Source organism: Pundamilia nyererei, unplaced genomic scaffold, assembly GCF_000239375.1.
Source record: "Pundamilia nyererei isolate P.nyererei 1_Seehausen unplaced genomic scaffold, PunNye1.0 scaffold00095, whole genome shotgun sequence".
NCBI lineage: Eukaryota > Metazoa > Chordata > Actinopteri > Cichliformes > Cichlidae > Pundamilia > Pundamilia nyererei.
Window position 1 is genome coordinate 875,116 of NW_005187496.1, and position 14,408 is coordinate 889,523.

General features: G+C 44.7%; 1 protein-coding gene across 9 annotated transcripts in view; it reads right to left on the reverse strand.

Annotated features, from left to right (window-relative positions):
- LOC102192139 (RNA binding protein fox-1 homolog 3-like) overlaps positions 1 to 14,408 on the reverse strand; it is a 418,448-nt gene that overhangs the window by 43,305 nt on the left and 360,735 nt on the right. For 8 of the 9 annotated variants that reach the window (XM_013912627.1, XM_013912631.1, XM_013912630.1 and 5 more), the window contains one exon: positions 1,621 to 1,914. In XM_013912627.1, the coding sequence (XP_013768081.1) occupies positions 1,621 to 1,914 (294 nt within the window). The remainder of the gene's footprint in view (positions 1 to 1,620; positions 1,915 to 14,408) is intronic. The other variant, XM_013912628.1, reaches the window with a different exon arrangement.

Genomic DNA, 14,408 nt, shown 5'->3' on the forward strand with positions numbered 1-14,408 from the left:
AAAAACAGCTGAACATGAGAGGTTTTTGGACCAATTTTGTGTTCTCCATTCTTTAAGCACCGGCACCGTTTCAAAAGTACCGGTTTGGCACCAGTCTCGGATAAAACCTAAACGATACCCATCCCTAATGGTAAGCTTAGCTCCATCTTTTATTATGCATATATTTCATGAGCCAGCCTCAAGTGGTCATTTGGAGAACTGCAGCTTTTAGGGTTGTGAGTTAGCTTCATTTCTGAGCTCATCAGCTGCTCATACAACAGATGAAATCATTTTCTTAGTACAAACCACAAATTTACTGTTAACACACCCACTCAGTGTTACGTGTGCTTCAGCGGAATAAAACCCATTTGTTTGCACAATAGCAGCTTCCTTTGTACACTTTATACTCCTAACTTTAGGAAATATTCAATCACAATCACTGACAGTAATGAAGGCAATGCAAATCCTGCACTAAGAACCACTTTAGCACATGTTATAATAAAGAGAAGAAGCCAGTGTAGATGTTATTTGATCGGTTGAGGACGGGAGATCTTTTGTCATTCATGTGTCTGGTTATCAACAAATCCAGAAATGCACATAACATGTGTGTGATATATGATGTTAATATGTTCTTCTGCTGCTGTTACAGTACCACCGTGTTTCCCCTGCATGGTAGACTTTTGGATTTATGGCCGCAGCACCGCGCTGTATTCACTGAGTGCCCCTGAGCCCATGCAGTGATTTGCACCTCAGAATCAGATGTGTTTATAATGCAGATTGCAGATTACAATATTGAAAATGAAATTGTTTTCAGCCTCGTCCCTTGCGTACAGAGATCTCTCTTGATGCTCTTAATCTTTTCATCATCTATGGTACATAACAGAACGAAATTGCCAAATTCTTTGCAGCGTTTTCCTGAGATACATTATCATCTTCCCCTTCTTCCCTTCTAAAGACTGAGCCTCTCTAGGATACTTTTTATGTATCCAGTCATGCTGCTGACTTCTTGCCAGTGACCTAATTATTTGTGAGATGTTTGGGCCGATGTTTTTTAAGCTTTGAACAATTTTTACAATCTTGTTTTGACCATTTCTTAGGTTTGACTTCTGATTTACTGCCGCTGTACTATTCTTCTGTCAAACATGGGGTTTAATTTGCAGCGATTTAAGGGGTCGTGCTTCTGAATGAGAGTTTATGCTCCAAACTGCACCAGTTTTTCCTCAGTTTTCCGTACGTTACATGTTATTTGGTTCCAGTTATTTGAATCGTGCTTGTCAAGGCCACATTTACTTCCAAAATGTTTTTATACTGGAGCCGAAAAGTTTGAAGACTTTACATGCTGTGATTTGGGATCTGTTGAAAAAGTTTCCTGCATGCACACAGACTTTTCTGTCAATATACAAAGAGGGCAGAACTGGAGAGTTATAGGCAAGGACAGATCATGTAAATATTGACTGAATATTAAACAACAGGCTCACTTCTCAGTGAAACAAGGGAGAGGAAATGAGTAGAGAGAAATCACAGCATTTGGCTAAGCTCACACTGGTAAGCAGACGGAAGAAACCAGTCACGGGAAGAACAGTCGGACATTTGTAACGTTATAATAATACGGATAAAAAAGATAATATGAAGATATTTTACTTGCTGACAGCGTGTTGAGAACAGTGTTTGCAGGTGGTGAAGGACACTGACCGGTGCGGTCGTGGTGGCGGGCGTGCTGTTGTCAGTGCCGGCCGGCTCGCTGTGCGTCTGTGTGGGCGTGTAGAGGGTCATGGCGTGCTCGGGCACCCGGCTCTGCCCGGTGTAGTCCTGCGTCGGGAGCGGGTGAGGTGCCGCAAACTCTGCGGGAATGCCATTCTGTGGGGGAGGCGGGTACTGGGCTGGGGTGTACGGCTGGGCCATCGCTTCTGGGGGGTTGGTGGCCTCTTGGTTACCCTGTGGAAAACGCACAGCAGGAGGCGGGTGTTAGAACTACGGTTAAAATTAAACTTAAAGTAGGTTGTTTGACTTGTAAAACCAGCATGAAAGAAGCGCAAAGATCCCTGGTGTGATGTGGAAGGCAACCAGGGAGAGATGTCCTGCACACCAACTAAGTCGGGGGGAAACAGCCATCATATCACATCTCAGCTCATATTAGAGAAATCCTTGATCTTCTCTAATGAACACAGTTTATGTTGTAGAGCATGGCTTGCTGTTGGAGGGGCAAGAGTCATGGGGAATCTCAATTGCACTTGTGGCAAAGCACAGGAGGAAAGATCAATTAATTGATAAAATTTTGATTAGGGCCTTTGATTTCAATGACAGGTCTGTTAAACCAGCAGCTGCTCCCTCTCCAAGCTCCACTTTCATACTTTTTGCTTTATGAGCTCTCCTGCTCTTCGCCACCCCCGTCTTTGTTTCCGTCTCCGGTTATCGTGTGGACTTTTTTAAAGAGTTTTAGAAAGATTACTTTTCTCTAATTCTGTTTCTGCCGCCTTGAAATTTCAGATTCAGCCAGTTTTATTTTCGAGGTTTGCACGGCCTCTGGCTAAATAAACGCAATAAATCTGCAGAAATCTTCTTTAAATTACGAAAAAATGTGAGCAGAGAAAAACAATGTGAACAAGGATTTGTTTGCACCTTTTTGTACTTTTAGTGAGTACAGACATGTCTCTGTCAGTAGTGTTTTTCATAAACTGTAGATAAAAGATGGATGTAGTTACCCGTGGCGCCGACTGTTTTACTGTTTGGTAATACTTATATCACAGCCCAGGACTAAGGGTGTGATTCCCTGTAATTAAATAGAATTTCAAAGTATTTTATTTGAAAATGCAATAAAATTATTACCTATACCAATACTGAAAGATATTGATGCTAAAATCAGACACAGAGTCAGAATTTTACAGTAAAAGAAGAAATAAATATGTTGTAAGTAATTTTATGTAATTTTACGTACGTTGGCTTTACTCAGATTTTTATATCTTTATTTAATTTTCTTCATGATAATGTGCACGACCAAAGCTTTATTTGACTAATATAAATGTGACCGTTCTCCTTAACCAGCTTACAATACAAAAATAAATACTATAAAAATTTGCAGGCCTACAGTATGTGACCTCATAATTATGAGCCAGGTGGAAGTTTCTTTTCTTTTACAGTCACTGTTCAAACATAACTTTGAAAAACAGCATCTCCCTGGACGTTAAGCGAGATTAAACCACTCCATAGTATGAACAGTCTGAAGAGTACATGTAAGATAAAAGTATTGTTTGTTTTTCTGCAAAATTGCAGACACATTACACAGTACTTAAAATCACTAACAATATAACTGTGCCTCCTTCCCCTCAGGCGACACTTAAATTTACTAACAAACTGCTGACAGGATAGTTCTTTGTTTCTCTCCTGTAGAAATCTGACTTGTTACCCTCTGGTGCACCTGCCTTTAAGGATGGCGACACAAATATGTAATTTTAAATAAAATACCTTGAAATTCAGTTTTTAATACAGGGTACTTACAGTCTTAGTCACTGAACGTAATCTAAGGTGTTGCCTACTGTTTTCTGAGCATTTCTTCTGTTGGTCTTGGTTTTTTGAAACTGGACATCACAAGCTATGAGTGGATCTGACTGAGAAACCACGAACTCTGCGCTCTGGTACAGTAGCTACTTGTGAATCACCCAGTTGGCCAACCTCAAAACAGACTTGATTTATTGCTGCATATCAATAAAATGGGAAGAACGCAGGTTTCTTGCATTTTTCAGACCCAGAAACAACCTTATGTTATGGATGTTCTACATCTACTCAACACCCAATGAACACGCTCGTGCTTTAAGACAGTCGAGACCTGGATGTCGATGCTTCATCTTTAAAAGACAAAAAAAAAAGGAAATTGCACCGAATAATCTCGTGCACTGAAATCCACAAATAAAGGTTATCACTTTGAGTTTTTAGACAGTTGCACAGTTGTACTCTATGATCATAAAACAATTGCAGCAACACTGAAATGTAGGCCTACGTTTTCTCGACTGACCACAAACTAATAAGAGAATTTCTGAGGAACTGGACCGAGAATCGATTACGTCTGTGTTTGTGAAGTCTTACAAAGGTAAGGGTGAGCCGGCTGAGTCCGATGGAGATATACTCATATATATATAAAGTTGCAGAGCCCTGTCACTAGCAGCACGCGCCCTTTGTATAACTGATCCATCCATATGCTTCCTGCTCGGTTTGCGCCGTGTTCCACGTGTATTTTGTAGTCTCTGCTCCTGACTTAAGTGATAGATGGCTCTTTGCAATGAAGCAGTTTCACAGACCCTTTGTCTCGTATGGATGCTTGAGATGATGAGCTGCAGAAATAATGGACTTTTCTGGCTGGTGCACATTGTTAAACTCGGTAATGGCTGGACTACAGAAGTGCGTGTCTTATTGTTACGAAGCACCGAGGTCTGCGAATCCAGACTAATGAGCAGAACGGTGAGATCAGTGCTGCTGGAGCGGATATCCATCCCAACATTAAAAAACACAGAGGGAAAAGGTGAGACAATAACGCCGAAATCCAATAACACCCCCTGCAAATACCCTCAATCAAATTTAAAGATACAGATCATGCGAGCTCGACGCATAAGTCTCTCGATAAGAAAGGAGGCAAAAAAGCACCAGAAGTAAGTCTTTATGATTGGAGAAAAACAATAACGGTAAACAGATCGAGAAGTTTCGGTCTCTTTCTTGACAAGCTGACTAGGGATGGTGTGATGGTAGATAAATGTGTTTTCTTCCTCCTTGCCACTCGGCCTCCTTCTGTAGATTTCCAAAAAAAACAAAAAAACAAAAAACCTATCGGGGCAGGAGGAGCCTGCGGTTTTAATGAGAGAGCCGAGCAACACTATGCTGTAAATGTAGTGGAAATAATTCTGCTCTGACGTGTTGGCAAACAAACCCCGGCCTAAACTGCGCTCTGCCAATTAAGGAAATGCTCCATTATCTAAATGAAAAAAGAGAGGAGCCTTGAGAGAGCCGAAGGATTGACCAGCCTCCTGCAGCCTGCCAGGCCCAAAGGCTGCTCCCGCTGTAGGAGTGAACCCTCACTCCTGCCTGACCTAATCCGCCCTTCTCTTTTTCATTACGCTATATTTCTATCTCTGTCTCTCCCTCGATCCCCCACCCCTCCCCCCTTTCCCTTTTATGCTCATCTCTTCCTCCCTCCTCTCTTTTTATGCAGAAAGTTTTTTAATCTCTACCCCTGTGCTCTACTTTTCCTCTCCCTCCAGTCATGGCATTATATAACACACTTGCATTGCAGGGCATCCTAATTCAAGGAAGCTCTTGATGTTGGCAATTTTCAACTTCTAAGCACCCATTTTAAAGGAGAATGGGGTTTGTTACCTAAAAAAAAGAAAAAAAGAGGATGCACCTCCTGGTATGACAGCTGAATGTACTACCAGATCCTCTGTCCTCCTTTTAACCAGCCCGTGCAAGCTGTCGACACGTCAACAGTCCGGCAGAGACAGGAAGCTCGGAAACAAGGAGGTGCTGTGTTTGTACATCAAACGCCGTCCGTGTCATTAAAGGGATCAAAGCTTGGGCTCCGTCTTTTATTTTAGCCACTGTCGGGACTTGTATCCCGATCTGTGTTTTTAAGAATTTACCAAATGCAATTTAAGTGTCCGCTGTCACGATGGGGAAAGCGTCGTCGTGTAAAGATTAGATCCACGGCTTAAGGACAAATCTTTGCTCCTGTTTTTTCCTTTGTAGGAAACCTCATTATGCTCCTTGGGTTACTTGTGCTTTAATCCAGTATATGGTGGCACCTTTAGGCTGTTAGAATAAAACACTGAGTCCTCATTAGTTTTCAATGAGATGCCTGCATTGGCACAGGAGAGGCTGCAGCAATATGCAGAGGCATGCGGCAAAAAGGTTGTGCCACACTACAATGCAGCGCCACACTCACTGAATCGCAGCCAATCGGGTGTTTGCACCGGATCACATTTTGTTTGTTTTTGCGTACGACGTGCGCGTTTTACTCGGAGTAATTGCAATGATTGCAGAAACCTTAAGAGAGGCCACAGTTTGGTGCTTATGAACGAGCGCGGTCAGCAAAATGAACGAAATCCCAAAAAACCTCAAGTCAAGAAGACTCTCCAGGAAGTAGGCGTGTCCTCGACAGAGTCGAGACACGCTTTCATGCATGTAGATGAGCTCAGGTCGGAGTCCACTGGGAACATTTAGGAACTGAATGTGTGCATGAGCGAGGGAACAAGAAGAGCACGAGGAAGGAGACGAAGCGCTCATTATCCCAAGCAAACCGCATCATCTGTCAAACATGGTGGCGATGCACGCAAACGCAAATCCTTACAGGTCTGACTGCGTTACTCAAACTCCCCCCCCACTGATGCTACGTTCCTTCGAGTCCCCCACGTGAACAGGTGGGTTCTCTTAATTTACTATTAGTTGATCGATAAAGCAAGAAAAATGACGCTCTACACGCTGAAAAGAAAATTGAAGATAAAAAATATTGTTGTTCTTGTCTGCCATTAATAACAATTAGATGCCAATCCAGCAGAGTGGTACATGCAGCAGCGTCCTGGAAGCCTGGAAACAAATTACGTTCAGCTTAAACCGTTTAGGTAACTACGCTGGAACAAACATGACAGAGTGCCTAAGATTTGGAAAGTCGGTGTTTCTTAAAGTGATATTCTGAATGTAGGCAAATCACTTTGTGTGGACTATGGCATTAATCAGCAGGTGCTGACTGTATTTCTACAGCTTATTTGCTGCGGATCCTCCTGCTCCTGAAATAAAACTCGCCCTTAACAACATGACATTTTTTTAAAGTTCAGTATACTCTTTCTGCGAGAGGAGCTTCTGGTTTTAGTTTCTTGTTTGTTATTTCCTTGGCTATTTACTTGACAGTTCCTAAGTTTAGGGACATATTTTTTTCCCTTTCTCGCGCTTTAGTGCTGCGTTAGCCGCGACACGTTCCGCTAAACTTGTTAAACTATCATCTGCCTTAAAGTGTTCCTCTGAGCTGGGGACACAATCTGAATCGTTGCATTCACAGATCACACAGGCCAGTGTATATGTGTCAGGTCTGCTGCCATTTGAGCTTTAAACAAGTGCGAAGGACTGAGACGGAGCCAAGTGACACACAAACAGCGCATCAGCCCGGAGCTCGGGATCGGCGAAAGAAAACTACTAAAGTGCTGTAGCACCACGTCGCTGCCGTTTCAAAGGGCAGCAAGGCAAAAGCAAGGAGGCGGAGAGAACAGGGCTCATTAGTGAAACACAAAGTAGCGCTGGCTCTCGTATGATCTTCGCCTTCCTCTGATGTAAGTGACAAACGAGTTATTCGACTGGAAATGAACTGGGAGAAGAAGAAAGGCCCACGCAAATCAGGGGAGTTGTGCTCGTCCCAGCGCGACCGCACGCCCTTTCGGCTGGGGCCGAGCGGACCCCGGCAAACGTCCACGGCGCCTAATGAAAAGTCATCCGTGACAAACCGGGCAGGTACGCAGCACATCCCTCTCCCTCGGAAGAGGCTGCTGTTCGTTATGGCTCCGAATGAGCGCTTGTTAGACCGGGATCCCGGTGAGTGTTTCTCTACCTGCAGGCCTGTTTATGAGAAAAGAGCAGGTCCCTTTGCGACACTTTAATGCCCTCCCCACATGGCCTCCAGCCATGAGCCGCCTAAACCTCATCTCCACGGGCACGGCGATGAAGAATAAAGGCAACCGGAGAGAGCGGCCTTTATCGATCTCCCATCCTTTCCATTCCTCTTTCCCCCATCTCTCCTTTCACCCTTTCTACTCCTATTACTGAAGAGCACAATAAAAAACACTATGTCTTATCTTAAGCACTCTCCTCGTGTAAAATTGGATTGGAAACCCTTACTTAAGGAGATCACTTCTGGAGCGGAGTTTTGTTTTTACAGTCAGCATAAGGAGCCAAAGGGGTCAGAGGGAGGCCTGGTGGCGATGCCCACCGCCAAGGCTGTCAGTCTGGCACAAAATCCCGGTGCGCGGTGCTCAGAAAGCTAGAGACGAGAGGCTTTCGCTGTTAACCCCGGTGTGGACGGTCAAGGCTATATTCCATCTCAGCAGGTACAAGGGCTTGGCCGCTCGCCAGCTACCCGTGATCCTCTTTAGCGGCACTCGCAGGGACGGTGTTGAGAGGCCGAGAGGAGACGGGCTGTGCAAATACAGGAGCTGTTAGGAGGAACTCATAACGGCAGAGTGCTGCTCTGACTCATACGTGCGATGGAGGGTCAAAGAGCAGCGCGGAGGCAAAATACGGCGGGCGACTAATTGCGTTGCATTGAATCCGGAGGGAAATCACTCAAATGGGAGCGGGCTGATCAATCTCAGCGATAGGAGCCGTGATGGAGTGGGCAGCTTTATGGCTTCAGCTCCGTCACACACAGCCTGGATCATTTTTCAGCAGATGCCTTTCTACTTTACTCGCTTCCTACTGTACTACGCTAATAGTCTAAAGAAGCAAGAAATGTTCCTCCCCACTCTATACATTAAGCAATTCAAGTAGATTTATGAAGAGCTCGGCAGCGCTTTTGCATAACCCAAACAGCGTGAATACTTAACACACAGCTCTGCCGCCTCATTCCTTCACGGAAAACATACACAAGCAACTTTTCTTTGTCAGATTACAGATGACATAACATTTTTTAAAGCGAACCTTAAAGCTTTTCGGTGCCTGAAAATGGTTCCTGTGCCATCTAAAAGCTCATGCGCCGAGCATTCCTCTCTAGAAAGATGCTCATTTGCTTTTAATGACTGGCTCACGGTGACAGTGGCAAACTTGTGACAAATCCCACGCGGCCGTCACGGCACGAACCCGAGCGCGGTTTGTCGTGAGAAGCGAAACGCAGCTCGGCGGAGGCCGATCGGTTGATGCAACACAAACGAAACACTGAGTGGTTTTCAGCCAGCTGCATGAAAGCCTCTTGTTGTCCCCCCGCTCTGCCGCTGATGCTCGGTTAATTGTAGCCCCGCTCGCAGACAGACAGTCAGGCAGGCAGGCGAAAAGACGGCCTGAGATGATTTCCACAGGCAACTGGCATTCATTTTGTCTCGAAGGCGCATAAATAAAGGCTGTCTAGCTGGGTCCATTTTAATTAGATGAGCCACATGATCTTACTCCAAGTTTCTCTGTTAACACTCACCAGAGGCTGCGGCATGTGTTAATTACAACCACATGCCACACACTGAATCCAAGGTGTGCTGGAAAGGAGAAGCTAAGACGAGGTAAACAACAACAACAACAAAACACCTTCAGCAGAGCTTCTCGTGATGAGGTACGTATTTGGTGCAATGGCTATTCCCCTCCCCCAAGTAGACCAATTACAGCGAGCGGGAGAGAGAGTGAGGGAGAGAGCGAGCGGGGAGATTGCAGAAGCAGCCCAATTTAATGCAGATTCACATCACACCCCCAGCACAGCCAAACCCTGGTCCTCCTCACAACTACAGTAGGTTTATGATTTCAAATGGGCTGGGGAGTGGGTTATTGTTTTGTCTCACATTTCCTCCCCTGCAAACTCCCATCTTCCCATTTTTCCATCTCATTTGTGCAAAAATCAATTCGCGAAAATAAACACTCGGCTTCCTCGCCCCGTGTCCGAGTCAATTTAGATTTTGCGCGCGCTCCTGCCGCGCTTTTCCGAGAGCCTTAATCGTTTTCACGTGTCACATATGTTTCATCCGCTCTAACATGATTTTTCCTTGTTATTGGGAGCACTTATTTGCTCCACGGCCTCGGATGAAGGTATTAGAAGGAGAGTTCATTTTCCCCAATCCCTTGCTGATTTCTTCATTACATTGCAGCGGTGGCGCCGCACGCAGAGCCCCGCACCGAGATGGGACTGCTCTTAGCGGTGCGACTGCGAGCGTTACTATACCTCAGAGACGCCGGAGCGCCACTTAATAAACAGAGTAGACAGAGGATCACTTTGAACTCCTGTGACATGTAATGAACCTGTCTGCCGCAGCCACGGCGCTGTCTGGGCTCGGGCGCTGCGTGGTAAAAATGCAGATAAATAAAAAAAGAGAGAGAAAGGACCAAATAAGCCCGGAGGCCCTGTGAAAAAGCCATCAGTTACACATGGTTAGACTCGGAGCGTTTTGCCAACGCCGTAAGAGGAGATAATTGTCTGTTTCAGTGCCGTTGCCGCTTTTGTTGCATAACAGATATTTACATCTGGGACTAATTACTCCGCACTGGGTGTCAAAATTTGGATTAACTTGTGGGATTCGTCAAAGTTTTGTGTTTAGACTCGTTTATTAACGGGGAGCAGACGGTGTGCCCGTTTGACCTCGTCAGAAACACGCCAAAGAACTTTTTCATCTACTTCTTTTTTTGTTCTTTTAAAGTTGTCAGAACAAAGTAAAATCGACGTACATATTCCATTACTGAACAGCTGCTTGGAGATTGCAATTGATCACCGAAGGTAAAGACCTGAACCGAATGAAAACCGATAACTGAACGGCGGGATGTTCTGTCATTCTGGTCATACAAACCCGCAAATCAATCGTCACGCCAGGGGTTGCTCTTCAGACTGCAGATGAGCGTTTTTCCAGATTCTAGTGGGGATAGAAACGCCAACATTGGTTTGATTGTCATGTTAATTCACTACCTTTTTAAATTTTTTTCCATTCTCGCAGGCAGGGGTTATGATACCGGGGCCAGAGTTCCTCGTGAGGACAAAATGCCATTACTTAAGCATGCAGGAATCTCGACATGACATTCCTTGACCGCTGTGACAATGGCAAACATATGCAAATGAAGGAGAGCGCCACTGTCATTATGACCCTGTCACGGAGACGCTGACACCTCCCCGTGGACCCCAAGCATGTTAGGAAAAGGGGGAGATAAACGGCTGAATTCTGGGAGAACAGGTGTAACGGCGTCTCTCGTGTTATCTCTTTATTCCCTTTGCTCTGCTGCGATTCCCGTCGTATTTGCATATCGTTCCAGCTTCCGCTGGCCTATTTGCCTCGTTGAATCCTTCGCTCTCCTTTTTTTTGTCTTTGCTCTGCACTGGAAGAAGGGACAGGTTTACATGGGCGGGATTCTTTGAAGTGAAAAAGCCGACTACTCCCCGCTGTAGCCAAAGCTCATCTAATCAGGGGCTAATTCCAGTTATTAAGATTTGAGAGATAACTTTGATTCATCACAGTCCATCTACCCCGATCGGTTAATCACTGTCGCGCTAAGCTCTTTTTTAGTCATCCTTTTGTTTCCACTCCCTCTGGCGTGCAGAGAGAGAGAGAGGGGGATAGAAGAGAAGGAAAAGGGAGAAGATATTAACAATATTAATGACCCGTGATTCTCGTCTCCTTAATGAGAAGGGTTATTAACTATGATTATCCATGATGAAATGGTGGTAATTCTTGAAAGCTTGAGAAAACTTGTACAATCACTTGTCTGCTGATTTGCTCCTGTGATGTTTAAGAAAGAGAAAAGGTGAGTGTGGTGAGAGAGAGGAGTCGGAGGATAAAGAGGCGGGGGTAACTCGGGGAAACAGCGATGCTCGCAGCGGGAAGCTGGGAGGCAGGCGTCTCCAGTCCCGCCGCCGCTGCATTTCGCAGAGTTAAAATCTGTCGTCTTCAGAGAGATGAATCCAAACTCTGAAGTCATTCCCCCTCTTTAAAACCCTCGTCGCCTCGACGTCTCTCCTGATTCCTCTGCTGGTGGCTAACGAGTGGGCCAGCGCATGCAGCCAGTCGCCCATCTGCCGGTTGACACTGCTGAATGGCTGTTTGAACACCTATGCCACTCTCGCAGATCCCTGATGCAGCATTTCCCTCGCTCGCCTCTTTTTTTTTATTCCAATTATAGGAAGTTGCATGCCTGTGGAGTCCCTGTCGGCTCCATATGATTCCCTCAACGGAGAGGGGGGTTGCGTGGTAGGGGGTGCTGTCTGGTGAATCATTGATGTGCAGTCAGACTGTTTCATTGCAGATCTGTGTGCGTGTGTGCATATGGGGGAAGAAAGGGGTTAGCAGCAGACAGATAACAATCCTGAATTATGCATGTCTGTCCCTTGTGAGGAGTCGAGGTGGCGGGGAGGGGGCTGGCGACGGGAACGAGCTACACTCTCTCTCATCCCCGGGGACAAATTTGGATAGGAAAGAGCTCGGTGCGGAAAAGTTGGGACCGCCGTGAGCTCCACCTGACCGATGCAGACGCCTCTCTTTAGCTCGACGAACTCCTCAAACTGTGATGGCTGCCGTCTCGTAGGCGCGGGATGCCCGGGAAATGAGTTCGGGAAACAGCGTGCTCTCTGGCAAAACTGCTAACAGGACAGAGCAGCAGATTTCCAAACTTATTTGTTAGATATTTTTTAAAGGCATCTTTGGGAATTCAAGCACGGGCCATGTGGAAACACTATCACCTTCCCTAAATTACACTGTGTCACAGAAACACCTGCTGGGCCCATTTTAGATAATAATCCCATTTCTACATGCCAGTACAGCTCTCACACTGGAGAAATTGGATTGTTTGCATTACTGACCTGTGGAGCAAGGCAGTCTGGGAAAAGCAACAGCCTTGAGGCTTTATTAGATTCGGCCGGTCTTTCATAAACAAAACCTTGCTTTTGAAAAAGGTACAAAAAAAAATAAAAAAATCTACTAAATGTGGGTAAGCGAGCACTTTGTGGACACACTCCATTTATTTTCTCCAATTAAATCTCTTTAATTGGATTGAGGGCTGGCACCTGGTTTACACTCTGTCAACCACGCAATCCACAATAATTGATGCCAGAGCCGAGGTGTCTGTGTGCGCGTGGGATGTGTGGCGATGGGGGAGGGATTCAGAGCATGTCTCACTACTCCACAATTTCACTCTGATCAATTTATCAATGGCCCGCCTCGCTGTCCGCCAGCGTCCACTGCACTGAGATGGGGAATGCCTTAACGCTTTAGTGTGCAAGCCAACACACACACACACACACACACACACACACACACACTAGCAGTGCCGGAGGAAGCAGACATACAGCAGCAATACTACAATGTATATAAAAAAAAAAAAATCAATATAAGAACATTATCTAAGAATGCGCTGTATTAAAAAGCACACAAAAGAAAAGTGGACACTTTGTTACTGACGCCTTAATGTGTAACCATCGTTTAACCCTGAAGCTAAAATGGGCTGTTTTAACATGTTTTGGTAATACAGTGCACCATCTCCAAATGAAAGTTATCCTTTTTCTCAGGAAGAAAGGGCATTATCGTAGCTGGCGAGTTTGCATTTAGAATTTAAATAGCTGGTGACAAAGCGGATGCAGATTTTACAGTAGATTTGTTTACTTGCCGTCCATTGCTTTGGGTTTTAAAGCCGGTACGAGTGCTGCAGATCACAGCATCACCTTGAGGAGCACGTGACTTCAGGAGGATCGTACTAGGGCAGCTCGGTCGGCTGCGTCTCAGCGGGTTAATTCTGCAGATGTTTCAGGTGGAGCTCATTTAAGTACTTTACCATCAGGTAATTAAAGCTTTAACGGCGCATAATGCGTCATAATCTGATGATATGTTTTTATGTAGTAGCTTATGTTTTGTATTGTTCTCGCCATCATTCCAAAGTGAGCAGTTTGTTAAAGGGAGCGTGCGACCTGTGGCCGCCACGCTGCACAGCTTCCATCGAAATTAGATTTTTATTATTTTTACAAAGATTATAAAGTGATCAAAATAAATTAGAATGCATGTACGTTAATATGCAAATACGAGCTTAGTTTTTAGTCATTATAATAAAGTACTTACTGAGGTATTAATCTGCATGAATCTCTACCTGTAATAACTGTTTTGTAAATCGGTCACAAGCAATAAAAGTAACTCTGGAGGCGTTACAGTTACAACTTTAATGTGCTACGTTTCAAACTGTTGGTGAATTAGCTATGAGCGAGGCCGAACACGCTTTAACTTGAACCTAATTAAGAGTTAGTCGGCTGTTTTTAAAAGGTGCGCTTTTATGTTTTGTTACATATGAACAGACCACAACATGAAGTGTAATTACAATGAAACTGGTGTTTTTTCCCCTTGTTTTCTGTCATGTATGAATTAATTAATATTGAACATAGTTTCAAATATGATAACGTCAGCTTATTATTAATACAAACTGCTGCGTGTGTTTTTTTGTCCATAAAGGGAGACGAGCTACAACAGCTGGTTTGCTCTGTTGGTGAATGAACTGAAGGCCGGGTATAAGATAAAAGAGGATTAATTTGAACTGTGAGTCGTGTAATGCTACTGTGGTACAGTTAGAGAATAAAAAGAAACGTGGACTGGGAAATAGTCCTCTTTGAGTTCATAATCCATGTACCACAGCTTCCTTTCTTACTAACAGAACGCCACAGAGGACGATGTCTGTTGTACGTCAGTATCACGTTTATAAGCATTTATAAGACCACACACACATATATATATATATGTGTATATATATAT